The 27,958-nt window shown below is 38.9% G+C and overlaps 2 protein-coding genes across 2 annotated transcripts; one reads left to right on the top strand and one right to left on the bottom strand.

Moving 5' to 3' along the window:
- The first annotated feature begins 116 nt into the window (after positions 1-116).
- LOC144654553 (anoctamin-7-like) lies at positions 117-12,678 on the top strand. The gene is made up of 20 exons (XM_078514712.1): positions 117-1,518; positions 2,464-2,536; positions 2,703-2,803; positions 3,290-3,359; positions 3,662-3,907; positions 4,016-4,088; positions 5,487-5,611; positions 5,887-5,966; positions 6,200-6,241; positions 6,501-6,590; positions 6,828-6,980; positions 7,332-7,368; positions 7,665-7,774; positions 8,564-8,715; positions 9,181-9,329; positions 9,733-9,755; positions 10,106-10,235; positions 10,498-10,724; positions 11,245-11,325; positions 11,631-12,678. Exons 1-20 carry the CDS (start codon positions 907-909, stop codon positions 11,934-11,936), a joined length of 2,880 nt encoding a protein of 959 aa, XP_078370838.1. The 5' UTR covers positions 117-906; the 3' UTR covers positions 11,937-12,678.
- Positions 12,679-14,523: 1,845 nt separating this feature from the next.
- Positions 14,524-27,252, bottom strand: LOC144654552 (uncharacterized). Its single transcript, XM_078514711.1, has 9 exons — positions 26,848-27,252; positions 24,070-24,228; positions 23,015-23,095; positions 22,419-22,613; positions 20,038-20,154; positions 18,630-18,875; positions 17,925-18,097; positions 17,199-17,361; positions 14,524-15,936 (listed from the first exon to the last, which is right to left on the bottom strand). Exons 1-9 carry the CDS (start codon positions 26,890-26,892, stop codon positions 15,241-15,243), a joined length of 1,875 nt encoding a protein of 624 aa, XP_078370837.1. The 5' UTR covers positions 26,893-27,252; the 3' UTR covers positions 14,524-15,240.
- Between the last annotated feature and the right edge of the window lie 706 nt (positions 27,253-27,958).

Below are 27,958 nucleotides of genomic sequence, written 5' to 3'. Positions count from 1 at the left end.
AATTTTGATGTAAATGAAGTAAACCGAGTAAGCCTGGAAACTAAGGGGAGACTATATGGCATGTTACCATGAAGTAGGTACCGAAGAAATCCGAAGGTTCGCGAACATTTCCGAAATCTTACTACAAGGATTCTGTGTGATGCTGGTGAGAAAACTCATCTTCTTGCTTAATTCTAGGGTCTTATCCTCTAAATATATACTCTGGGGATGGCTTAAAAGTCATTGAAAGTCAATATTCATTTCGGAAGCGTCCAAGTGTGAATTGTTTTGCCCGATGTTTTGATGGCTGGTTGGTCGCGTAGGTGACAGGTCACGCTCATATCATTAGCGAGTTTTTTTTCTGCAAAAGATTTACATGTAAATGAACTTTGGATAACTGCCGTGTATTGTCTTGGGTATTTCAGTGGAGATTGGAGACAGAGAAACTGGCACGTCACGAAAACATGGCAACCAGTTACCTCTAACAGAAGAACCTCAAAGACTTGAAACTTCACAACTTTTCTTCGGCATATTATTTGATGTACAACTTTATTTTGGCGACCTTTACGTTACTTCTACAGGTCTACAAACAACTACACAGCATTACTTTTGCCCAAGAGAACAGCCTACATATGCTTGGTGAAATCTATCGATCGTTACGGACACTGGTGTAGTTTGATGTTACAGTTCGTAAGGCTTTAGTGTCAGTTCATTCACAGATCAACACATATTCTTTTGCCCGTTATCAAGCTATCAGATCAACCAGGCAACAGACTGCGAGTAAACAGAACACTCGATTATTTACATATCAAGAATTTGGATCAATCTCACAAGAAATCAATTTCGCTATCATCACTAGCTGTTGTTTACGCAAAGAAATTAAAAAGAAATAAGCTTACGGCACAACGTGTGGCAACAAAATTGAACATGGCAGACGAGCATGCAGTCGAAACGAACGACAAGGATAAAATTTTAAATGACGATGGCGACGTTCATGAAGTCCCCCGACATGAAGTCCGCGAGAAGAAGAAAAGGAAAAAAGTAAGAAGGTCAAAATCTAATGAACATTTGCCGTCTTCATATGCGCAAAGTGATCAGGGATACTTGCGGCAGGTTTCAAGTTACAGCCACGTCGAACAACCTCGACATGTTCAGCTGGCGCTTGAACCCATGGGGAGTCGAGAAAAAGTAATTCAGATACACGAGGAACTGAATAATACGCATCCCCCTACACGCCCAGAAATCTACCGCGATGAAAAAGATCTGAGAAAACTTGCCTTGCAGCTAGCAATAAGTAAATCCAACGAGAGTAAAAAAAACAAATTTCTGCACCACGATTATGTGTTAGTTCACAGAACAGGCGACAATAGAAACCTGCACGAGAAACTGAGAAAGAAGTACGAGACTGAACTTCACGCACAAGGGTTTAGAGTGGATCGAAAGTACACTGCTGAAAAAACATTTGTAGTACTGCATTGTTCATTTGAGAGACTTTGTGAAGAAGCTGAGCATGTATCCTTGGAAATGCCTTTGGCTGGGGTAAGCTTGTTGTTCTTATTTTGATATTTCCAATTACTCTTAAGGTGGATTTCCACTGACGCGTAATTTTTTACATGCGTAAAAAAATTAGAGACAATGAATGAACGACTTGCGTACACGTTTACGCAAGTCGTTCATACATTGTCTCTATTTTTTTTTTTACGTACGTAAAAAATTACGCGTCAGTGGAAATCCAGCATTACTCTATTTTAATTCAAGTCCAGGTTTTTTTAAGTTAAAATTTGGTGCATAATCAACAAATTTAATTCAGATAAACTAACACAAAAATAATAATAATGATGATGATGACGACAACGGTAATGATGATGGTGATGATGATGATGATGATAATTTATATAGCGCTTTCCATATTGTTTGCTTGATAAAATGTATGCTATTTACAAGGCTAAAAGGTTAAAAATTATCCTTGTAAATAACATACATTGTACATTATATAGCGCTATTTACATACACTGATCAATAGCACATAATTTTCGCTGGAGTGACCAAAATTTCATGGCAGACATAATCTGGTGCCTGGATTCAGTAATACCCCTCCATTACTGATTGTACATTGTACATGTATTTAAATTTAAATTATTTAACTCGGAAATAAAAAAAACAACCAGATATAGCGAACAAACCCTGCAGTGCCGGCAATTTATAAAGAAAGGCATTGCCAGGACTTTTCCAGCTTGTTTGGTTGAGTCATGGTTCTTATACCCATGGAGAGACCAAAGAAGCCTGATCTTATACCACTGAAGAGTTAAAAAAAGGTACAATTAGATATTTACTGTACCCAAATTTGGCAAAAAATCCAGTAATATCAGGCCAGTGACTTGATGTCATAGTTATACCATACTGAACTACAGCTGCATAACAATTCTGATTGAAATAATTACCTTTATTCATATTTGTTATTTTATGTGATCCATTTGTTTGCAGTACATTGTACCAGAATCATCCAAAAATGGTTTGTGGAAACAATTTTGGGATCGTTTTCGAACTGACGATGAAGGTATTAACATAATTTTATTGCTCTTATAATATTTACGAGTTTAATAGAGATTATATTCCCCTTATTTCAATCTGCGAAATATACATTAAATAAATGTAATTATACTACATGTACCAGATCATGACACAAGCTAAGGCTTCAATACATGCCCCTTTTTTTCTTGCAGTTGATTTTGTCAGTGCTCCATTTTGTGTTTCAAAGTCCCATATTTATGAAGGAATAGAGAATACTGATACATTCTTCAGACCTGCTCTTAGATCACTTCTGGTAAGTGCAATTTTTTGTAAAAATAATTATGACAAGTGTAGTGGACTCTGTGTCAAGCCATTAAAACAAAGTTAATAATATAGTATGTAAATATGAGCCTCTCTATGGGTATTTCCGAAGACACGAAGATCACTGCAGAAAAAACAAAGACCTAAAGATTGAAGCGAAGATCTGAAATTGACCAAAATTTGTGTGATCAAATTGAACACTCCGATATAAAACTGTAAAAAATCGTACACAGTAAGAAAATATTTGTTATTTCTCAATGTTGGCATTTGACCACATTTTGGGAAAACAAAACGAACGAAGATAAAACAAAGATCTGCTTTAAAAAAACGAAGATTTGCAAAACAAATTGCGAAGAAAACGAAGACCGTGGGTACCCATGCCAACATGGTGATCCATGATTAAAATCAAGGAAGATTTCATGACCTGTTTTTTCTTTCTTTTTTGTTTAAATTGGTTACAAGTCTGATTTTTATCCAGGTTCACCACATTTTAACAGATGTAGATGTGAGGGACAAGGAAAGCAAACAGCTTGGTCAGAATGCACAAGGTATGAAAAGTTACTCTTACTTGCATGTCCAGATTTATAGCAATGGTACAAAATGTACATTTGTATTAAGAAGTAATTAAGAAATGGACCGAGTGGAGTACAATATGGGAGTAATCAGGCAAGTAATTCAAAATCAAGTGTGATTGCTCTCTGATTTGTATGATCTAGGTCCAGTTACTAATAAATTATTAATCGTATCATTAACAAATTTCAAGGTTAGGAAATTTTTGAGAACCTCTGTGTGTGAAAAAATCAAAGGTAAATAAAGGTGAATAACAAGTCTTAATTTCTATTTTTGTTAGGTTTGGGATACATGCTTATGGAAGGAGCCTACACCGATGCATTTATCCTCCATGAAAAATCTGAATATGATTCTCAGTTTCCACTATCTGATGAGGGTGATGACAACAGCTTTCTTCACGGACAGGATATTGCTGATCCTCGCAAGGCCTTGCACGACACATGGCTGAAACATCTCAGATATCAGCCGCTGTGGAAAATAAGGAATTACTTTGGGGAGAAGATTGCACTGTATTTTGCTTGGCTTGGTAAGTTTATTTACAGCTAAGTAGTAATGTGCGTGTCATGGAGGAATTCGATATTTTTATGCCAAATTATCTACATTTATAAATTGATTATTATAATTTTATTTTTAGGTTTGCTGACCTTGTCACTTGTGGTACCCATGCTGCTTGGTTTGGCTATTTTCTTGTGGGGACTTGGTGTCGCGTAAGTACCTATCAAAAGAAATCTTATTATTGTTGTTGTATCAACCAATAGTAATTTTTAATAGTGTTACATGTATAAGATCTAAGTGATGGACACAATCAGTAGCATTTAAAAAACTAGAATTACAGCTGTTTCCCCTGGATGAGCTTCAAATCTATTTCCAAGCTTCCTCTAGTAAGCTGGAAGTGTGTCCATGTTCCTTGTGGAATTGCCTACTATTTTAAGAAATACCACATACCATAAAAAATACACCGTTAATACATTTGGTACCATACAAGGGATGCTGTCAGTCACTCTCACTCTTCAAACTTGGCTTTATGCCTTACATATATATGTACATGCACGTTCCAGGACTCTCTGATCAATGGTCATTATTTTATTTGTCTGTGATGGACCGCTGTGTTGATGATGTGGTCATTCAGCTGAGAGGTTTCAGCCAAATTGACCTTTTTGCCTTCAATTTGTCAGATTGAATAGCTTCTACAGTTATTCTACAGTCTTCCTATTCCTGTATTAAACTATTCTTTAATTTGTAAACTGAAGTTAAATAAAGGTATGTGTTGTCAAACAAGTTTGTGTTCATCCCTGCTGTTTGCTGCAGCATCACTGTCTTATTGAACTACATGGCTATCTCTAACATACCTGTTGCTACAGCTCTACTTAACTTTGCATGCCAACAATAAGGTCATGCCTTGGTAGACATCTTCTCTTCTCTATCTACTAGCAATCTTCAGCTCTATAAAGACTTAGCAGCACTTGGTAGGTGAGTTTACTATCACATTCCTGAAGCTGTTTCTTGACATTTTCTTTTTCCCTTGCAACTTGATCTTGTTGTCATCTTTTGTTGTACTCAAAAATAATTCCTCTCTCTTTCCTTTTCTTTCTTGATATGCAGCTCTAATCTTCTTTGTACTTGAATTGTTTTTGAAACACCATTTGTTTTCTGCCATCTGTGGCCATAAGTCAGAATTGTATTTCACTTGAGGCTATTTTTAAGCCCTTGTATCATCTTCAGTAACTGTGACATTGAACTACATGTGAACAACTTCTTCCTCTGGTTGCTCGGTTTTCTTGATTTTTTCTAAAATCATGCTTGAACTATGAATCTTCTTTTCTGCGATTGGCAAAATGGCATCTCCTGCTAAATGTGCAAACCTATGAGCTGAGGTTAACTTGATTGAATCTTTATATGTCTCATGGTCTACTTACATGTACATTCCTGTCAAATGACCAGTTTTCTAGTACAATATTCGTTAGGTATTTAGAGAATGGCAAGCAAATTGTTCCAGCACATATGTAGTTGTTAGTAATTTGAATTTGGTACTTTTGCTCTAACTGAGCTTAAAGTTCATTACAAAATGATAGCTGTAAGAGTTTAATTTTCTTTTATCATGCTAGGGTGATGGATTATCCTATTGATGAGCAGGAAAATTCCACAGCAGTGTCAACCGTCACACTTTGGGCCAAGAATGCATTTGACAATGATGCCACGCCCTTCTTTGCTTTGATTATTTGCTTGTGGGGTAAGTAACAGCACAAACACAACTACTTGTTTAGTCCAAGTACATGTGGAAATTTGAGGTGAAGACAGAAGTATATTCTCATTCTAGTAAAATAACAGAAACTGGTATTTCTACTCCCAATAACCCAAGACAGTAATTTGCCGATACACATAGGTCATTTATACGTGGAGAGAGGCACTGTGAGAGTAGAGTGGCCTGCTCAAGAGTGCAACAACACAGTGTAAGGATGCCAGATCTTGAGTCTAACAATAGCCATTTTGTTGGCTTTTTTGCAGGCACAATATTTCTGGAGCGATGGAAACGGGCAAACGCTCGGTTATCTTATCAGTGGGATGTAGATACCTTTGAAGAACAGGTACATTGTGTAAAACAGCGTTTTCCCCATTCAGCCACTTAGCTCGATTAGCCTTAGCTATTTCTAAGTGGCTGTGCTCTTTTTTATTGTTATTTTTTCTCTTGCATGTATTTACTTATTGTAAAACTCTTCTGGGCACGAAATAAAAGATTGCTGTTGTTGTTGTTCCCTTGGTCTCAGCTCTGTATTGGCTGTAAGTATAACCTACCAACTGATCATCTTGTTATCTTTAGGAACCAAATCGCCCTCAGTATTATGGCACTGTCATGAAAAGGGTAAGACAGTACACTATTTTCTCAGTAAGAAATTGCTTTATTAATGTTGTTGTATGCCAGTTTTCAGCGTTGCCTCTGATACAGTACTTACTGTAATAGCAACACAGAAATGTTATGGAAATCTACATATCGATTTATGACAGAAACAAATGTATTTGAAGTGACATAACTCCAGATAGATTTGCTGTGATTTGATTTATTGTTTGTTAAATGTTGTCAAGTAAATGAAGTCAATATTTATTGTGTTGTGTCCTTTCAGGATCCAGTGACTGGAGATGAGATATCAGTTTATCCATTCATACGAAGGTTCTTCAAGATGTCAGGATCTTTTGGAGTCATGTTGTTTATGGTACGATCAATATCTCAGTAATTTTTTTAAATTAGTATTTTCTTTTACTGCACTTAGAATGGTTCATCGCGTATTCCAAATGATTGATTCTTTTGACTAATTTCCAAGCTTGACAACTTCAATTACCAATGTATTTTAGCTGCAAAATACTAAATAAAGGTAAATTGCCACTTAAGTATTACTTAAAAGACGGATAGTTTAACTTTCATGTTAACGTTAAGATCTTTTTCTTGCCAGATTTGCCTGGTGCTAGCCAGTGTTGTGGCAGTGATTATTTACCGAGTTATTGCTAGAGAAGATCTGTTCAAAAGCAGAGGAGAAGCAGGTCTACTGATGGCAAGCGTCACTTCAACATTTATCAACACTCTCTCTATTATGATCATGGGAAAGGTTTGTATAATAACCACTGATTGATCTGATTTATAACGAGCTGCATTCCTTTGATTGGACAACAAGTACGGCTTATAGCTACATGAACGTACATTCTCCGAGTCGGACAATATCGAAAAATTTGTGGCTACGTTTGTTAATCTGCATACCGTTACCATTTCTCGAGTTAGAAAACAAATAACTGAGTTCTTAGCAAGAAAATGTGCAGGGTGTGTGAGGTCACATAAGAGTATTGTTCAAACAATCCAGAAAGTATGATGTTATAGTTCGGAATTCGGAGTATTACATGTAAAACTTTGTTTGTCAGCATTTTTACTGGGTGTGAATCAAGGATATATTTGTTTCTTTCAGATTTACCAGAAGTTAGCAGTGTACTTAACGGATTGGGGTAAGTAAGGCAAAAGAACTTGGTAAATCTCGATGAAGCAAGTGAGATACAGACTGACTTAAACTTTTGCTACCAGTCCTGTAGAACAGAAGGCAGAGTATGTGTGTTTACAGCTGTAGCTTTTATCATTTTCTTGAATTTTTCACCACCCAAGTGCAAAAGCATGCATAACGTTGGTGTAGGACACTTTGTATCACAGATGTAACCCTCAACACAGTCACACAATGAGTGTCAAATACAGGGAGAAAAAAAAATCTGTGTTCTTTAACATCATTGTTTGTTTTTTTTTTCGACAGAAAATCACCGAACACAGACGTCATATGAAGATGCGCTCATTATTAAGCTGTTTGGATTTCAGTTTGTGAATTCTTACACTTCTCTCTTCTACATCGCTTTCTTTCGTCAGGTACAGTGCTGTATGATCCTTGTTTGCCAAAATTTGAACATGTATGGTTAATGTCTTCCAAGGAATAGTGAATGCGAGCATCAAATACAGTCAACTCTTGCCTTGCGAACACCCTGCTATTGCGGACACTCGTTATTACGGAAAAAATCCAGATCCCCGTCAAAAAAAGTTTGACTGGAAATTTTACAGTTTTTTAATTCTTAATCCCTATTTTTAGAAATTTCTGTATTTTAATTCAAATTTTAAATTGTATATATTTTGTAGTTGTAATTTGTAATCCGAGGGCCGCTTGTTTGTCAGTAGTTTTTACTGTTTGCCGTTACCCTCTTTTAATAAAGTTGATTGATTGATTGAATGACTCCCGCTATTACGGACTCTCGAAATAACGGACACTAAACGACGCCCTGAGCGTGTCTGTTTTAACGAGAGTTGACTGTAGTCCAAATACTTTTTCGCCACTAAAGGTGATGAATTCTTAAAATTCCCGCAGATTCTTAAAATGATAGTGAAAGGGGGCAGGGGCCCGGGAGAATAAAAGGCAGAAAGGGTACGAGAGGCAGGAGAAGAAACTGCGAGAAGCGGGATTCCCAGGGTGGCGGGAACCGGGAGACATTGAGAAAAATTTCGCAACATAATGTAACATTTTGGAATAGAAATCAGTGGCACAAAGAAATGGAAACCACTAAGGGAACCGGGAAGTACACCCCCCCCCCCCCCCCCCCCCAAGATGCACACGTTATGATAAGCTGTTTATTCAATTTTTGGTTAATATATAATTTTTTCTTTCAGGGCACAAAGGAAACAGGCGTTATCGGCAAAGGACAGAACTACAGTGACGAGTGCGGTGAAAACAATGATTGTATGACACTCCTGTCACTTCAAGTCGCCATGTTAATGATAATGAAACCACTTCCCAAGCTCTTCTCTGATGTCATAAAACCGTGAGTAACAGCAACATTAAAAATCGTGTTTCTCTTTTTCATACGTTCTTTAATTCTCCTTTGGGTAGTTTTGGTAGGGTTTAAGTCTAGACTTAATTCTCGAGATACATGTAGCTAGCTTTTTCCTCTTTATGACCTTTCCACTAGTAGAATTCGCAACAATACGACAATGATAAGTTATGAATTAAAATCACTGCAGAACTATGAATAGTCTCCCTTAATTTGAATAGACATTGTTCGCCTTTAAGTATTAAAAAACGTGGTAATTTTACCGTCGTGGTTCACGCCTTTCATAAAACGCAGAATTTGGTCATCTACCAAGATGTCCAACGTACGTGCGAAGCTATTGTACTGGCCAATAAACCGCCGCCGTTGTGGTTTACTTACATAAAACGACCTTATTTAATGAGTTAAGTGCAAATCCTTTAGTTATATACTTTATTTTTCGATCATTTTGTTTTTTAGTTGGTTAAAAAGCTTGTGGAAGAGAAAATGTTGTGGCAGCAAAGTTGGAGCGAGTGGCGAACTAAGATTCAGCTTAGAAGATTACTTGGAAAGGGAGAGAAACAAAGAAGAACTTGGAGATTTTACCCTGTCTGAGTACAATGAAAAAGGTGCGTTATTAAAGAGTTTTTACCCTGGTTTTTGCATTATTTGGCTACATCAAGGCCAAATATTATTTGGCTAAATAGGTCGTAGAGTACAAAGCTGAGACAGTTGGTCTGGCCAAGAATTGCATGCGCTATGCAAAGTGTTATTTAGGTAACAGCTAGCGAAACGAAATTGTGATCCTTGCATGTCGTTTCCGTGACCATCGCGAGGAAATTCGACGTGAGATGGATTTTTTGATTTGCCCGAGAAGCATAGAAACAATCAGATAGTTGCCAAAAAGATCTATACAAAGGGTGATTCTAATATCCTCGTTGCTACTTATACATATTGTTTACAATGAACTCTATGTGTACCGTCAGTACTGTTTTCTTCTTGTACCTGATCATTGTTTTCGTTTCTCTGCAGTGCTTCAGTATGGATTTCTTATGGTAAGAGAGCTGACTGAATGTTATGGGTAGAAAGATCATAAATATTTGTTTGGAATATACCCTGGACTTATGACTCTTTACATAAGGGATTTGCGAACTCAAGGCTAATTTCTAAACAAGACAGGAATACGTTTATTATGCCAAAATTATTTTAGTTTCTGGTAACTTTCTCGTACTACAGTGACGTAAGGTAGTTTCTCGTTCCACGGTACTTCAGTGCAGTACAGGAATAATGAACTCCAACTTTGTCAGGTATCTAAGGAATACCAAGTTTTAGGAACCTAGAAAGTTATAACGTATTGTAAATGTACCTTAGACCCGAGTTTTATGTTGATACGTTTTCTTTTCAGCTATTTGCCGCAGCGTTTCCGCTGGCTCCACTGATCGCACTGCTAACAAATGCTATCGACATGAAGGTGGATGCCAGGAGATTGTTATGGACAAACAGGAGGCCTGTCGCTTTCAGGGCTGAGGACATAGGTTGGCAAATTTTCTCACATAAGGTGCCTCTCTCCACCCACCCAGATGTATGTGTTTGACCCTTCGATGGACTAGTATCCCTTCTAGGGGGGAGTAGAAATACTCTTAGTCGCCTCATGCTACGGAAACCAGGATAAGCTCCAGCCTGATGGGCGACTAGGCTCGACTGCATTCAGACTTCACCTTTCCCACCTACCATGTAAGTCTAGTTCTTATGATTTCGAAGCCCTGATCATAATTATTCCTTCTGTTTGCATATCAGGCATGTGGTACAGTATTTTGGAATTCCTGAACGTAGCAGGCGTGGTTACCAACTCATTCCTGGTAGCATTTACGTCATCTTACGGTCGATCATGGGAAGGTGATCCATCATCCACAAACACAACTGAACTCGTATTCAACAGCACTACAAACACAACTGAACAAGTTCTTATCGTCACTCAGCATTTATCTGGAACGAGCAGACTATGGCTCATTATCGGATTTGAGGTAAGTTCGTGTTAACCGAAGATTTTCCAATTCTCATTTACCAGTCTTCGTTAGAGCACCCGAAGAAATTCCGATTCTTCTTTTTAGATCACAAAACTAAAACGTGTACAATGAAAGTCATTATGTCACGCTGTCGTAGTACAAATGTAGGAATTGGTAGGTTATTGTATCATTTGTAGCCAAAGTCATTTCTCCAGAATTCGTCCACAGTTTTGAAAGTTTAAAAAAGCTCGTGCCGTTTTTTAGCCGTTTTTCCAGTCGTCATCATATGAAAAAAGACTGCAGTTTTGTCCCGGCCGATTTGCAAAATTTCATTTTCAAACCAAATTTTTAGTCGTGTTTTCACCACCAGTACTCCAAAATTTAGGCACAGGATTAAAGGTTTTATCTCAATTTCAACGCAAGTTCGTTGTTTTGGCAATGACGACAAATAAATACCTTCAGTTTGTAGTTTGTATGTCAAGACTTGGAAGTCATACCTTGGTAGATCTCGCCTGAACGTTTTTCTTTCCATTTTCAGCACATTGTGTTTTCAATCAAGTTTCTGATTGCTTACATCATACCTGATACACCTGCTGACGTTAAGATGGCGCTGTCAAAGGTAACACAGCTATCTACTGATGCTGCCTAACTACTTGTTTACATTTTAAAGGAATTTCCTAGTACTAGTTAATAAAAATTTTACATTTGTTATTTTCGCAAAACCTGATCCCATGTACTTGACCGTGTTCCTAAGTTTCAGCTCGACAGTATATGTAATGGAATGGTTTCTTGTATAGCGCATTTCCCAAAGCTCTATGCGCTTCACTATTAGAAACACGGGATGAGATGAGTGATATTGTAAAGATTAGATGTTGAACACTGTTATTTGTTCTACTTCTTAACCTTATGTTCGATCTTTCGCAGGAAAAGTTCCACGTGAGCAACATTCTTTCCAAAGCTGGTGTACGCAAAGGGCCTGGTAACAAACTAGCAGAATCGTCTTCCTCTTTCAAAGGTCGCGGGGTCGACAGCGATACTTCGCTGGTAAACTCAACAGAAGTTAAACGTACGGCCAGCGGTAGGAGACTGGACGACAGCGGGAGACTGGAAGTAGTTGTCGAAGGTGTACCGACAGGGGGTAGTGTGGAGAGACACTCCCCTGCCTCACGATCAACCCGCCTTGACCCACTGCCCACCAGCTACACGTCCAAGCACTCCATTAGATCGTGAATAATTTACAAATATTAACCAAAGTGGAGGTGAATTGTGGGGGATATTTACCAAGGCGCAAAGCGGCAGGTAAATATCCACCACATTCACCGACACTGAGGTGAATAATTGTTTTAGTATATACCACACAAGTTGAATAACTAGCGGACCAAATCATCACTTTTTGTAAACAAAGCGACGCGCGAAGGCAGTTTGTTTCTCTTTAGCTGCTCGGAGGTGAATAATACTTTGCTAATCACCTCCGAGTTAACTGCGGTAATATGAATTATGTATCCGTATACAAATAATATTCACCAAGTGATAAAGAAAATATTCTAGGTTTAAAGCCTTACCTTTGGTATAGAAATGGTATTTATTGGAACAGTATTTTATTCATTAAGGTTAAAGATGAGGTGGAAAGTTGTAGTCGTCTCAAACTGTAAATTTTAAAATTTAGGATATCTGTACAATATTTTACCCATGCGTTTGTAAAACAATAGGTCTTCATATATATTTAAAAAGAATTCATATTTATACCATGTGTATAGTTACCCGCTTGCCTAAAAAAACCTAATTTTTCTTGAGGAGACCGGGCGGCTGTACACAGCCCAACATTAGTCGTTGTTCCAGAAAAGAAAGGTATAGTGGTTTAAATATTTAACCGTTTTTGAACGTACTATTTTATAACGTGGAGTTTAACTCCACAATACATCATTCATGTATATCGATGTACTTCAATTAAACGCCTTTATTTTTTATTTTGTTTTATCTCATGAGTCTTACTTCACTTGCAGTATTTGGCAAGAAAAAGACCGTTGTAACAACTTCGATAACTGAGCACCTTGTATTAATCTTCTTAAGAAAACAAATCGTTTTCAGTTTAGCGACTCCATAGAACAGCCCATGGGAAACACGAGCCCTGTTCGACTAAACGCCGCGTTTTAATATGTCCGACTATGTATGGGTTAATTCTATTAAAAGATGTTGAGGTTAATTTGAAACAATTTGCCTATTCTATGTAGGCATAGAACACAGTTATGGAGAACTCAAAATAACTTTTACAACTGTACGGCGGTTGCGTTCGGAGACTCACTCGTTATTATAGAAAAACCCAATCTCGGACTCAAGCCTAACACTTGCTAGCACTGACATTCAGCATATAAATTATCACCTTAATCATGTGTACGAATGGCTGTCTGCTAACAAGCTTACTCTAAATATGACGAAAATTGAGCTTATGCTTATTGCATCAAGGCAGAAGTTATCACAATTTACGGAAAGTCCCTCTCTTACTATAAATGAGAACGCAATAGAACAAGTAACCTCCGCTAAATCCCTCGGAGTTTATGTTGATCAAAATATAAACTGGGAGTGTCATATTGAAAACATTTCTAAGACGATAGCTTGTGCCATTGGTGCAATTAAACGAATTCGGCATCTCACTCCATTTAATATTTTAATCAAAATTTATAATAGCCTTATTCAACCACAATTTGATTATTGCAACGTAGTGTGGGGAAGCTGTAACAAGGGCCTTGCTGAAAAAACTGCAAAGGCTTTAAAACCGAGCAGCTCGTACCCTAATGTCTGCGAGCTATGATAGTAATTTAGATGATTTGTTCCGGACACTGGGGTGGCGAAGACTCTATTATCAAAGATTGGAACAGAAGTCTATCCTAATGTATAAAACATTACATGGTATGACTCCTGATTATCTGAGATCAAGATTCGTATATCGTGACCGAAAACAAATTAGTTCTTCCACAACCTCGAACTGATTATCTCAAGAAAAGTTTTTCGTACAGTGGAGCTCAGTTGTGGAACAACTTACCTGAACACCTAAGACAAGCATCTTCACTGGCCGATTTCAAATCTAAATTAAGACGGCACAGTTTAAAGTAATATCTAAATTTAAAGTAAATTTTAGACACGGCCTCCATAAAAAGCAGACTTTTCTTGTTATTTTGAATTTGTTGTTATAAAATTTTTGTAGTTAGTTAGATAGGTAGATAGTCCAGTAACTTAATTGACTGATGGAAAAACCGTGTATAAATAAAGTTATCTTATCTTATCTTATCTAGAGAAGTGCAAGGTAAGAAGCCCTTACAGTTAAGACGTTTAACAGGTCCAGGCGTTAAAAAAAAAAACAGGTCTTCAATGGTCACGATATAAAGCCGGCAAAAGGCACTGAGTCGTATTACTTACGAAGTGAGTGGTCGAGCCGGCTTTACCTGGCAAACCGAAAAGCGTTTTAAGGGAGTCTTAAGCCTCACTGCACATGTTTAAATTACTCCCCCCCCGCGCTCGCCTTAACATGATGACATTCCAGGCCGGATCTTCATCTCAGATCAAGTCTTATCTAACCGTCGTTGGTCATTTGAAACTGAGGTTCTGGCATTTTAGTAAAATTCGACGCGTTTTTCTGTGCGGTTTTCGGACACCCCCCCCCCCCCCCCTTACGCCCCCTCTAACATATTAGGCAACTTCTTCTCACTTTTATTAAAAGAGATTACGATAATGCCTAAGCCTAACGAAAACCTATTTGTTATAAATATTATTTAAGAAGAATAAAATGATTATACATCTTGCTAAAAAGGCTCACACATAATAAAATGAATTCCGTTTGAACTTTATGTTACACATTTGAACTTAGGATTATCTGTTAACTTCTTTTCAAATGGAGAACCAGCTCCGATCTCTATTTATACGTTAAAAGTGCTTACTTATATGTTACATGTACTTTATGCGGGAAGGCTAGGATGTTTGAAGCAGAGCGACAGTTATTTTTGTTGAAAGGAAGACGACCTCGTCACTAAGTCTTCACTGGCTTTGCAAGATACAGTATATTGAGGTATCCTTAGGCTTATTGTATCAGGGCTTGGAACAAAAGCGTACTGGAGAAAATTACTGCATAACTTTTAAATTGTAAGGTAATTCATTCTCTCGTTTCAGATAAAAAACTTGCTTATCATTATGATGTAGCGATTAACACTAGATATTTTTTTTTTCACTAATCCTATACTTGTACCTTTACAAACATTAAGAAACACTTGAGAAAGTTTGCTATTTTCTCTTGGAGACTTTTATCCGTGTTTGCTTCTAAAAATAATGCTTGGACCTTCTGTAGTTAAAACTGCGGCAGCTAAAAATTGCTCGACATTGGCAAGGCAGTTCAGTTTACACATCTAGAAGCACTTGAAATTTGTTTGATTTCTTTAAGGCAGTTGAATTCTGCGAGTACCCCAAACTGAAAATTGCTGTTACTGATTAGAAACTCCTTGGCACACGTGTCCAACACGTGACCTCGTGACCAACACGTGATCCGTCAAGGTGGGGCAGGTAAATCATCAGATCGAGGCTGACCTATTGCATACTGCTGTAAGATTTCCGGTGCGGCTTTATAAGCAGTTGGAATGTGTAAGACAATAATCTTGTCCTTGTCAAGCTCAAAGTGCACGAAATCTTCCCTGCTTAGAAGGGTTGGGTCATCCTCCACGCCTGAACTCATGTCCATCGTTTGCGTTGTCGATAAAAACAGCGAGTCTGACGAACAAGAATCCGTTTTCATGAAGTCTTGCTTTCTGCACACTGTGGATGCGTCCCGGTAATGCGTCAAAGAAACGTTTTCACTGTCGCAAGTAGAACTTCCTCTTTCGCTATCTTTCTTGACATCCTCTAATGTTTTAAGTTTAGCGCAAGAGCGACTATCAGAATCATAAATGGCGCCGACTACTTTCAATGGAATTATGTTGTCCCCCTGCCTTTGATTTGGCTCAGAGCTTTTCTCAGTGACCGGCGCCTGATTTGGAAGGCTGCTATCCTTTGCACAGCTTTCTGTAGTTAATGTTCTCTCCATGTTATCGCCTGGGTCTTGAAAGCCTTCTGATTTGCTAAAAGGTTTGGTTATCTCATCAAGTACTGATGCAAGGTGCTTCAGATTCAGAATTGGTCTGCCGTTTACCTTAAAAAGCTGTAAATTTGCCACTGTTTCGTAGCCTGTGGTTAGCTCCGAAGCAAGAACCTGAAAAATAATAACACCATAACCGTTAAGACTTTCAACAAAACGACTTTGTCTTTAGTAGCAAGTGTGTTCAACTAATGCTGGCTTAACAGTAAGTAAACAGAAACCATGATATGTTTCAGGTCACAGCAACGATGTATAATCTTAACTTTCAATAAACATCACGGATAACCGATTTAGTTTTAAGAAGTAAGGTTAGCGCCGAGAAGCACGTTTTCAAATCTTATAACGTTTCGTTATGCACTCTTTAATCTCTTCTACTAAGTTTTAAAAAACGTTTTACTTGAGTCGGATAGTTTTTATTACATGATGTCATAAGGTGGATTTCCACTGTCGCGTTTTTGTTGACGCACGTTAACGTACGTAAAAATTGTTAACGTACGTAAAAATGAAATTTTACGCGCGCGATTACGTGCGTTGATGTACGTTGTCCAATTTCCAATGCCACGTTTTTTTTCTTGTTATTTACGTACGTTACACGCACGTAGCGATCGCGAATGTTTTTAAAAAAGTTGAACTGAGTTCAACTTTTTTCGCGGAGCTTTCTGCGGTTTCGCAGGGATTTACCCAGTCATACATACTTTTGGATTTTGTCACATGACACCACTTACCGTGTGGAAAACCATTTTGTTTTAAATCGTCGTCGATTTACATGGGAAAACATTCATATGTAAGCACTTCTCATCGAGAAAGTCCGAACATTTCCAGCAATAATCTATAAAACTGACCACAGACCCAAATTACACGAACGCAATAGTGAAAGAAAACGCCTGACGTCAGGTCACGTAGGCTTTGAACCGGCAATCCGGGAAGGTCGCCTCAAATCTTTTTTTTACTTGATGGTGTCTTTTTGAAGTATTTATAAAATGTCTCTTGGTCATATTCTTTTACTAGCGTGTGGTACAAAGTGTTTTCATGACATGTACAGCCATGTTGGAAGAGTCAAACAACAAGATATTTGCATAAAAATGTTAATGATTTTTTTCCCAAAGGAAAACAATTTATTGTTTCACTCTTCCAATATGGCCGCCAATAACACACTCTATTCACCAACTTGATTATTCAGGATGGCGGGCATTTACGTACGTTGAACGCACGTAAAAAAGAAACGCTTTTTATTACTTTTTACGCAACAGTCCTACGTATCTTTTTTTACGCACGTTTTACGTACGTAAATATTTACGCGTCAGTGGAAATCCACCTATATTCAAGAAAGATATTAACAGTCATTTATGATAAATTATTTACATTACAAAATTCACCTGACTCAGTAAAATAACTTCCTGTCCTGTTTGATTCAAAATGCCGTAAAGAACACGGTCGCAGAGCCTTATGGGTGCCTTTCGTGCCCAGTCCTTTCCGTACTGATGTTGCATGTAGGGCTGGGACAGAGACACAAACACCAGACCAGCATACACCAGATAACTAGAAAAAGGAAAGGCAAGTAAAATGAAATAAAGACAATAGAGCATTCCGTGTGGACCGTCAATATAAAAGACTGGAAAAGGGCTGAAAACGTGACGAGAAGTCAAGGATATACATTGTAATGAGCTTATGACAAATATGTCCCTAAAATTTGATTTCTAAAGTACCGCGCTCTGCAAATGCAAGTTTTCTGGCCTACGCTTTAGGTTTTGCTGATTTTTCCCTAAAAACGACTGCGTGGGAGGCTATCATATAAGAGGAACGTTTAGGAAACAGAATTTCACTTCAACCGATTGAAAACGTCACGTGTTAGGTAGATTTTGATCCAGTTTGTGCTTCTGTCGCCATAATTATGATTGACGGCAGCGATAAAACGCAATCGTTGGTTGGGTTTTGAACTTCAAGACCCAGTAAAGGCGCGGGATTTAACTCCACAAACAAATGTTTGAAAAAGGGAAAACACCACTGGTGTTTCACGCAGCCAAAATCGCAGCTGTTATAAACCAGCTGTAATCTTCAAAATATTTGTCAGTGAATTTTTTCCTGATATAATCTTACGTTACCTGGGCCTCTTGTCGTAAAGTTGGGTTGGTACAAGTGAAGTTATCAAGTCCAGTGTTACTTCCACCGCCATGACCTGACCTTGTCTGAGAATCTTTAGCTTACAAATGTCACCAATGAACATCTGCGACAATTTGTAATCAAACAAGATGCGCTCGTTTCCACGAAAATGCACCTAAACAAAACAAATTTAAGAAAAAAAAAATGGATTGCGTTGTTTCAAAACCAGATTTTATACTTTTGGTTTGAAATTATCTTACATTCCAAGAAAAAAGCATGTTTAAAGGTCTAAAGCAATCAAAACCAATGAAACTGTCTACTTAGAATCAGGCACAAAACCAAAACCAACCACAGAACGGCCTTTATTCATGACCAGCTCACCGTTGAGAGAATATTTTAAGCTTTGCGCTTTTCTGAGTTCTCAACTGATTACAAAAATAACGGACTTTAATCAATCAATGCAAACATGATGGTTTTCCTCCAATCAATCATGACTTCGTTTATGCACGTTTTTCCTGGCTTGAAGCTGGGTACATGTTTTTCACGCTTGAGTTCAGCTAAACGTTACTGTTGTCTGGTTCGCTTATTTATTTCTATTTTGTTGCGATTTACCAAATGTGATAACGTGATTTGAGAACGGAACGAACATAAAAACCACTCTAATCTGACTCCGCCCATTAATAGAGTCTGTATCCTCATTCCCTTACCGTTCCATTATCGGCGATCACTTCTTCATCCACAGCCATGAGGACGTCTCCTCGTTTTAACACACTGCTGCAGCTAAACAGTGGAAGCACCTTGGTGATTAGCACTCCTGTCTGCTCCATTGATAGCTGAAAGTAATTCCTCATGTGCTCGCTCTCAATTGGCTGCCATTTGATTCCCAGTCGACAAAAACCATTGTATGTGTCACTTTTTTCAATGTCGCCCAAGAAATGTCTAATGACTGTCACCTGTAAAGGACATAAAAACATGCATTACTGAATAAAAATCATTGGAGATTGAAGTGGAATAATGGATATCGAATACTGGTTGAAAATCGCAAAGGAATAGTGAAAAAAGTAGAGTTAAATACCGCAAAGAAAACAAGTATTGAATATCGACCTTAGAATAGAGATCGAATAGTTGTCAATAATTGGCTTGGATTAAGGAATGGTCTAGTCCAGTCCTTGAACTCTCTCTTCCGCGCACCCTTTATAGGCGCTGAACCCAGGCGAACAAAGAGAGAGTCCAAGATAACGTGCATGCACATGCGCCAGTTTTTCCCCCGAAATCGGGGGGAAAAACCATATTTGGCAGCACTTGAAAAAACGTGCGCGCAAAGATGATGAGTTCGACCATGCGGGAACCGGAATAACTTTAAAAAAGCCTAGCTTTCCAGTCAGTGTCTACTAAAAGTTAACGGCCAAAACACAAATCGCTATCCTTCAACTATTCCTAGTATTTTGTAGCTGTTTATTGAATTGGTTTTGGATGCAATTTAGCACATTTTTTTCTTGCATTTATTCGCGTGCTTGGTCGCGTAGTTGAATTTGTCATTTAAATGAGCATTTTTAACCTAGCGCCTGCGTCCCAAGCGCGCGTCCTAAGCAATTGATGTCACACTCCTTGCTTCTGATTGGTTCATTTTAAGCATGCGCATGCAAGTTATCCTGGACTCTCTATAAAGGGCGCGCGGAAGAGAGAGTTCAGGGACTGGACTAGGAATAGTCCTGATAAATTGACATTTGTTCTGTTTCAAAACCAAAAGTACAAAACATCAGAAAAGTACAACTGAAAGTTGTAACTACCGGTACATGTCAGGTAAATATCTCTGTGTAACATGGTGTCACTTTGATCACTCTAAACACTGGAAATGAGGCTCCAAATACTTGATTCTCTCAGTTTTATTGACGCTCTTGTTACTGTTAAGTAGTATACTCAATTTTCGTAAAAATAATAAGGAAATTGAAGCCAAAATGCAAAATCAGCCCAGAGTAACCCTAAGAACTGATCATAAACCAAAATGTGTGGTTCCTGAAAGGAATGATGACCAACATCTAACTGTCTTTCAATCTGCCACCAAGAAGCTATTAGGAAGCTGGTGATTTACAAGCATGAAATAGAACCACTTACAGGTATGATGTATCCTATGTTCTCAGCATTGTCCAGAGTCTCGAAAGCAATGCCAATCACTTTGTCATCCTGAAGTGCTGGGCCACCACTGTTACCACTGTTTATTGCTGCGTCAATCTGTTACATGTAAGTAATCAGCATAAAAATATTACCCTAAAGTAACCATGAAAATAGTCATTTAAGAGCACAGGTTTCCTCGTCCACCCCCGATCCACACTTCTCCCGATCTTCCTCCTCTCTCCCTCCACCGCCCCCTCCCCTCCGCCCCTATCATCTCTCCCACCCTCCACCCACCCTTTCCACCCCACAACGTCCTCTGGGACCTCTACCCTGACTGCAAAACCTCTGTTCTCAACTCCCCCTTTCCCTTCGCCTCTGCGGGGCCGACCCCCACCACGCGCCGCTACATATGTCCTCACGTGCTCTCCGCGGGTCGAGCGGAGACGCTGAAAGCGGGCCGGCGCACTCTTCTTCGCCGCAACCGGTGCGGGACGGACCTAACCTGCTATTTCAGGTCTCGTTCCGGACGCTCTGTTCTCTGCCGCTTCCGTGGGCTCTCATCGCGCCCCCGTGCCTAGCTGGTTAGAGAAAATGACTGAAACGGCAAGACAGGACAACCCAGGTTCCGTCTTATAATGGAGAGTTGTTAAACTGTTTTGCCTTAGCCTATCAAATTGAACAAGGGTAAAACTGGATAAAAATATGCAGCAAAGCAACGCAAAAAGAACTTCACCCGGAAGTTAGCGCTTTCATAACCATTTACATCTCTCAACGGTGGCTTACTGAAGTGAAACTAAAAAGTTCAGCCCAATTTTCATTGAGAGCTTAAAAAAATACCTCCCACACACAGGGTGCTTTCTGTCACGGTGGTTGTCGATTGTGCCGAAGTTACTCATTGAAATATCTCCAGAAATGGGCCGACAATCTCAATGGCGTTTTCAGAAGATTCGCCGGTCGATCATTTATCTACCACTCTGCTAACTTTGTTGATAATATTCTTTACACTGATCATACTGGACTGTCAGCTGGAGACTGTCACTCAAACGTGATCTACGCGTCAGAAATAGAAACTTCGCCGAGGGCTTAGGTTTGTCGAATGAGGAAAAATAATAAAGGTAAGCAAGTCTATGTTTTTATTTTACTCATTGAGTTACATGGGGAAAATTAACCTTTGCGTGGATTGTTTAATAATGTTGATAAGATCAACAAGTCGTCGGAAAGTAGATCTGAAGCATCGCACTAAACGCCCTACTAGGAAATTTCTTACTCCTCTTCCATAATTTGACCTATTTTGAATAATAATGGTCGAAATAAAATGAAGGATTTAAGAGAGAGAGACTATTGATGTATTCGATATTAATAGGTATTTTTCTTCCGTGCTTTATTTCGGCGGCAAAAACTCGGCATATTGCTCCGAAGCGTCATTTGCTGGATTTTAGAATATCGATTTTCGAAAATCGAATTACCAAAAAAGTATACTGTGATTTATCATATAAAGGCCTACCCATGGTAAGAGAATGAGCGAAATCCGTAACAGGGCTCTTGCCAAGAATTCATTTTGTTTGAAATTTGTGCATATGTCCTCTTAACAAACATAACATTACGGTAACCATACTTTGATGTCAATTTTCTGCTTTTGTCAATTCAAGGTAGTAAATCCACAGCTAGGCATTCAGTAACGAAAGATGGAGTGGTCACAAACTATGGGGTCCATTTCTAAATTTGCTTCAAAATTTCCCAAACCCAGAAATTGTGCGGCAAGATTGTAACATCTACTTTGTTCTTCAAAAAGGGAATAACGTTTTGATGTCTCGCCAAATTCCCAGAACTAGCACTTGTAATCGGTGCTGTGTACTAGTATCACTTACTGTAATGATTCGATTAAGCGCCCTCCTTCCAATAAGCGCCCCCTTCCGAATAAGCGCCCCCCTTCGAATGTGCTTTTGTTAATAAGCGTCCCTATTCCAATAAGCGCCCCTATTCCAATAAGCGCCCCCATTCTTATAAGCGCCCCCATTCCCATACGCGCCCTTATTCTTAAAAGCGCTCCTATTGTAGCTAACTGACCGTACTGAAGTCATCGACGTCGAAACGATAAACTCATGAACATTCAACGCACCGTACATGTATATATTTACTGCTAAAATGAACAATTCTTGTAAAAGTAACTGAACTTTCAACAATTTGTTAATGTTACAGTTTTCTGTTATTGCTAGTTATTTTAAAATATATTAAAGTTTTGTTTTGAACATTTGGTTGCTTCGCAAAAAATTAAATAAGCGCCCTGTCCCGAATAAGCGCCCTGTCTCGAATAAGCGCCCTCCCTTGAGGCGCCAAAAGTAAATATGCGCCCCAGGCGCTAAATCGAATTATTACGGTACCTGAATAGCTAGGAGTTCTACTGCAGAGTGTGCATAGCGCTGAATTTCTACTCTGGAGACCACGCCTCTTGTGACACTGATATTGTCTCCACCAGTTGGAAAACCAACACAAACCACATCCTCTTCAAGGGCAGGGATTTCTCCGAACTCCAGTGGACAAAGGTCTTCCCAGAAGGTCTCGTCTGCCACACCCAGCTACAAGGAAACAAAATAACATAACATTAGTCAAGTTGATGCTGGTGCCATTAAATGGCATGGCTCAGAAAAGGTAGATTTTCCTGTCAGGCAAGCATTACTGCCCATTCTTACTTCATTGACAAATGGGCAAGGGCTCAGTAAAGCCATATGCCCACTGAAGCATAAAATTGTAAACTTAGATAAGCATGCAAGAGAGCTGTTTGTCCTGAAGACCGGCTGAAATTCAGGCTTTTTCATGCCATGCATGGGCTCCAAAATATTATGCACAGCATTTTTTTGAAAACTCTTATCCTCAGTGGACAAACAGTCTTTTCAGCTACATGTGTCAATGATTACAAACATTTAAGTTTTCTCTCTCTCTCTTATTTTAGTACAACAAATACAGTTGAAATAGTTACCATGGCAATATCACACTCATGACCAACATGAATCACATGAGCATTGTACTTCTTGGCATCCCCATGCTTACGCACTCGCACCTGAAAAAAGTGCAATTTATTATTATTTTTATTGATGATCCAATGCAAACAACAAGGTTAACGACAAGGGTAAGGTAAAGTCTATGTCCGAGCCTAGTTGCTCATACCCGGCAGCCAGAACTTGTCCTTGTTTCTATAGCATGAAGCAACTAGAAGTATTTCTACTCCCCCCTAGATGGGATGCTGGTTAATTGTAGGGTTACCCCCCAGCATTATTTCGCTGGTACCCATTTATACACCTGGGTGAAGAGAGGCACTATAAAATTAAGTGTCTTGCCCAAGAACACAACATAATGACACCAGCCAGGGCTTGAACCAGGCTTTTAGCCAGGTGGGAGTCCAGGAGTCCTGTGGATGGCCACTTATCACAAAAATTTAATATGAATTACTGTATAAGATATAAATAGCATCGAACTCGGAAAAAAACTCCGAGTTCCAGATGGGATTTGAACCCACAACCCTCCGTGTTCTAGGACGGATGCTCTACCACTGAGATACTGGGACTCTAAGGTGAGCAAGGGTGAAATGTGGGCCAGCATGTGGTTTCCAGCAAATTTGGAAGTTTTTAGATACCTTTGCACTCATAACAGCAGGAAAACACCTTGCATGCTTCTCAGGCCCTCCTATGGGGACAAAGTCAGCCCTTATTAAAATTTTGGACTCCCTGGCTTGAACCCAGACCGCTCGATCCAGAGTCCAGCACGCTAACCGTTAGGCCACTGCACCCCCCAATAGGGATACTACAGTCAAATCAAATATTCTCTTCCTGATGCAACTCAATGTAATGTTAGTGCATATTCTTCTAAAATTGATTGTCAGTTTACTCAAGCATCTTTTAATTTCAGTATTCAAATTTGCTCAAGTCTTACAAATTTCATTTGAATTTTGACAAGTTCCTCTTTTCATTATTTTTACTTTTTCATTCTATTAGTTGTAACAAAATTACTTTACATGTACCGGGTACATAAACTTACAGATTTCTGGTATGCCACCACATGTCCATTTGTTAGAATTCTTCTTCCAGAAATAACAAACCCTGAGCCAAACACCTGCTGTTGCCGTTTCATCTGCCATGGCATACAGTAGTTAGGAGTTGAGATCTGAACGAATAGTTTCACCACTGATTTCAGCACCTGAAGAAAATTGACAACTTAACTGTACCTCCTCATTCAATTGTGCACTTGAGAAAAACCAGACTACAAGATTCTGTAGTGAGTATTGCTACTCGGCCTGGATGGGATGCTAGTCCACTGTAGGTTACCCTGCCCCCCCCCCCCCACCCCAGTTCCTTCCCCCTACCTGCAATTTACAGTCAAACCGGCTGTTCTTTTGATGGGGACTTTGCAATGTTGCGGTGCAATGTTCCAATATTGATTGACAGTTTGCTCATCGCAACTTGCAACTTTCAATTCAAATTTGCCTGAGCAAGTCCCCAAGTTCCGGGTTTCATTTTTCCCGTATGAAACATAATAATTCCACCTCTGTTTCAAAGAAGGATGAAATAATTGCCCTATGGTCGACTGCTTATTGACAGACAGTGAGAAATTGGTGTCAGGCTTAGTTGAAATCGCCAGACTTGGGATTGCACTTAAAGATTCAAATTTGCTCCGCAAGTTATGGCTTACATTTGTAATTTTGAAGCATAATTCCTAGCTTAGCAATGAAACTAAGCCTGTCGCTTATTTCTTGCATTCTGTTAATGAACAGTTGAATAAGGGGTAATTATTTTCCGTTTCTTTGAAACAAAGGTGGTATAACCTCGTTTTATATGGCAAATTGAAAACCGGAACTTTGCAACTTGCTTGAGAAAATTTGAATTGAAAGTTGTAAGTTGTGATGAGCAAATTGTCAATCAATATTGGAACATTGCGCCGCAACACTGCAAAGTTCCCATCAAAAGAACATCCGGTTTGACTGTAACTTACTACCCTAACAACCTGTTTGTACCCATTTAAAAACCTTTACCATTAATAGCAAAGTGTAATTTAGTCACGGGCAAGGCTTGGATCTCTTCATTCAGACTTGCTAATTATATTTCACACCCAAGAGATGCAAACTGGCGTGCAATCATTAAGGGCGCTGTTTAATTTGAAAATTCTAATGGGCTATTGCATTTAAAATCTGCACCACCCTGTTGAGGACAGATCTTTTCAGGTATTTATTCTTACCCCTTTAGAAATCCAATGAAAATGTGCATGTGCTAAGCCCTCAAGAATTCCATTAGATATGAGTTCGTCCCTTAAGAATTCCATAGGATTTTTGGTTTTACCCCTAAAGAATGCCATTACTTTTCACCCATTCCCCTTAAAGAAGATTCCTGAACAGTCAACTCTTGTTGTAGCGGACACACTTGGGGTATTTTCAAGTGTCTGTTATAGCGAAAGTCCATAGGCCGAGTGGTTAGAGCGCCGGACTTGTAATCCGGAGGTCGCGGGTTCAAGTCCCGTTCTGACCACTAGCTGGATTTGTTCTCGGTAGTCCCAAGTTCAACTCCTCTGCCACGCTTGTAAGTAGCCAACTGGTCTGCCTCCTGCCAGTTGGGATTTTTAACCATGTTATGTTATGTTCATTTAAAATATTTGTTTCATATTGGCCCTGAAAAGCCCCATTGGGGGAGTGGTCAATTAAGTATTATTATTATTATTATAATAACGGGAGTGACAACCCTCTTTGGTCGGGGATCTGAATTCTGTCCGTAATAGTGAGTCGCTGCAATAGCAGGGTTTCTGCAAGGCGAGAGTTGACTGTATTTCTTATCTATAATCAACTTTATTTATAATAATCAACTTTATTTATAGAGGGTAAACACATAACAGTAAAAAACTGACAAACCAGTGCCCCTCTATCTAGCCCCTTGGCAAATCTACAAATTTTTGCCCTTACTCCTAAAGAATTCCACTGTTCCTCAATCAGTGGGGGGGGGGGGGGGGGGTGCATATGTAAAATAGTCCAATGCATTGTAGCCTCCTACACAGACCTTCTTGCGGCTCATCACGCCTTTCTCTCTGGTGGGGGAGAAACGCGTGATGAGCCCTAAGAACGTTTGTGTAGGAGGCTAAATGCATTGAGAAATTGTGAACATAATACCACTAAAGTTCATTGTGGTAGGCACCTCCCTACACAATTATTTTACTTTTTTGTGCGCATATTATTTATATGCACAGTACGTTCAGCAAGCAATGAAAACTCACTCAGGAAACTAAAAAAACAACCAAAAATGGTAAGGTATTTTTTTTCATTTCGTTTGAGTGTCGTATCAGTAATTTTCTATTTAACTCCAACCATCCTAAGTAAATTTCCATACAAAGTAAATGCAAGCTTAACTATTCGTATAAGTTAAATAATGATTTTTTTTCTTCAATAACGACCTCACTTCGGCGTTTCATAAATCTATTAACTGGTTTGGTGAAGTTTATCGCTGTTCTATGAAGTAGTACAAGCTCTTTTTAACAGTTTCCGTTTGGTAAAAGACAACAAATTGTTGTACAATTTAAATTGATTTTCATTTCGTGACTTCCCCTTGTTCTAAATATTAATAATGATACACGGTAACTTCCGCCGCCTAAGCTTTCTTACCGTACTACGGATTATTCTTATAAGTCCTTTTATAAGACGTGGTGAAAAAGTCAAACGAAACAAGCTTAATCGTTTAAATAGAACAACATGTAGAACATTCGAACAACATAAACATCATTGCATCACAGAACAGAACAGAACTAACAAATATGACAAATCGGCTGGCCGCCACAAACCTTTTCACTGGTCTTTAAATGTGATCCCAAATGCCTGTCACCCATCACGTTTTTAAAATATTTAAGTGTTCGCTACTGTTCGATAAAAACGACAAAATCCTTGGAAAACAAAACGTCGAAAGTACCGGCGACGTCGAACGAAAATTCTGAAAACATTGCGAGTTCCACCATCGCAAGGCATGATGGTATTCAGTGCCAGTTTCCTCTCGGTTGTCGGCTGGATTTTTATAGTGTGACGTCATAACAGGCAATTGAAATTAAATTTTATGCAGAACTCCGTTGTTTTTTCATGCGCCTCCTTTCAGCTGTCAAATAGGTGTGGATTCGCAGGTTACTTCCATTCATGTAACTTCCAATACATCTCAAAACAAAACTGTGCCAGAGATTTCCGTTTTCACAAATAAATCTCCCGCAATGGTCTTATACAGGATCAATTCACTGGATGCATCATCGGTCATTTTGGATCTCTGAATTGTTCTTTTCTAGCGATTAGATAAAGTCAATGCGAAACAATGTTTGTCGGACAATACTTTCATAAATTTTGAAATGCAATGGAGGCTCATGCGGGGGAATATCATTTAAATCAGCTTCAAGTCATTTGCATTTGAAAAGATTACCCGCATTAGCCTCCATTGCAAGCTAGTTCCAGTCCAATACCGAGAATACGAATAAGGCCTATTGGGATTCACCATTAATTAAAAAAAAAAAAAACACAACTATCACACACATTTTGCCCCTCCCCACCCCTATGCAATGTTGATAAAAAAAAACCATTCATCTGACACACGAGAGCATCTTACCATTTGCCAACATGGAAAAGGGGGAACGGGGGTACTACCACGTATTTAACAGTTCTTATGGTCATAAAATCATGTTTTTAAGAGTGTTCCAACAAAATGTGTCCGCGGTTGTAGGTTAGCAATCAAGCAAGCAGGAATTACAATAAGAGTTCTATAATAACTTGCATATTACAGTGAGACCCCGATGAAATGAAGTCCCGAGGTTCTGGAAAAATAATGTTTCCGTGATAATGTGCTAGCGGCTGTTGGTAACTTTGGCCAGGCTGAAGAATATCGTTCGTTACACCGGTGTTCGTTAGCGTGAGGGGATC

The sequence above is a fragment of the Oculina patagonica genome, chromosome 5 (assembly GCF_052425735.1).
Source record: "Oculina patagonica isolate OP01 chromosome 5, crgOcupat, whole genome shotgun sequence".
NCBI lineage: Eukaryota > Metazoa > Cnidaria > Anthozoa > Scleractinia > Oculinidae > Oculina > Oculina patagonica.
The sequence above is the reverse complement of the archived record's forward strand: the minus strand, read 5'-3'. Positions and strand labels throughout refer to the sequence as shown.

Excerpts from the sequence above, each read along its gene's own strand:
- LOC144654553 (XM_078514712.1), top strand. The coding sequence starts at position 907 with ATGGCAGACGAGCATGCAGTCGAAACGAACGACAAGGATAAAATTTTA. Across the intron at positions 6,242-6,500 it reads ATGGCACTGTCATGAAAAGG|GATCCAGTGACTGGAGATGA; the intron begins GTAAGACAGTAC and ends GTGTCCTTTCAG. Across the intron at positions 10,725-11,244 it reads GGCTCATTATCGGATTTGAG|CACATTGTGTTTTCAATCAA; the intron begins GTAAGTTCGTGT and ends TTCCATTTTCAG.
- LOC144654552 (XM_078514711.1), bottom strand. The coding sequence starts at position 26,892 with ATGGGTGACAGGCATTTGGGATCACATTTAAAGACCAGTGAAAAG. Across the intron at positions 24,229-26,847 it reads ATTTAAAGACCAGTGAAAAG|GTGCTGAAATCAGTGGTGAA; the intron begins GTTTGTGGCGGC and ends AATTTTCTTCAG. Across the intron at positions 15,937-17,198 it reads AAGTTATTTTACTGAGTCAG|GTTCTTGCTTCGGAGCTAAC; the intron begins GTGAATTTTGTA and ends ATTATTTTTCAG.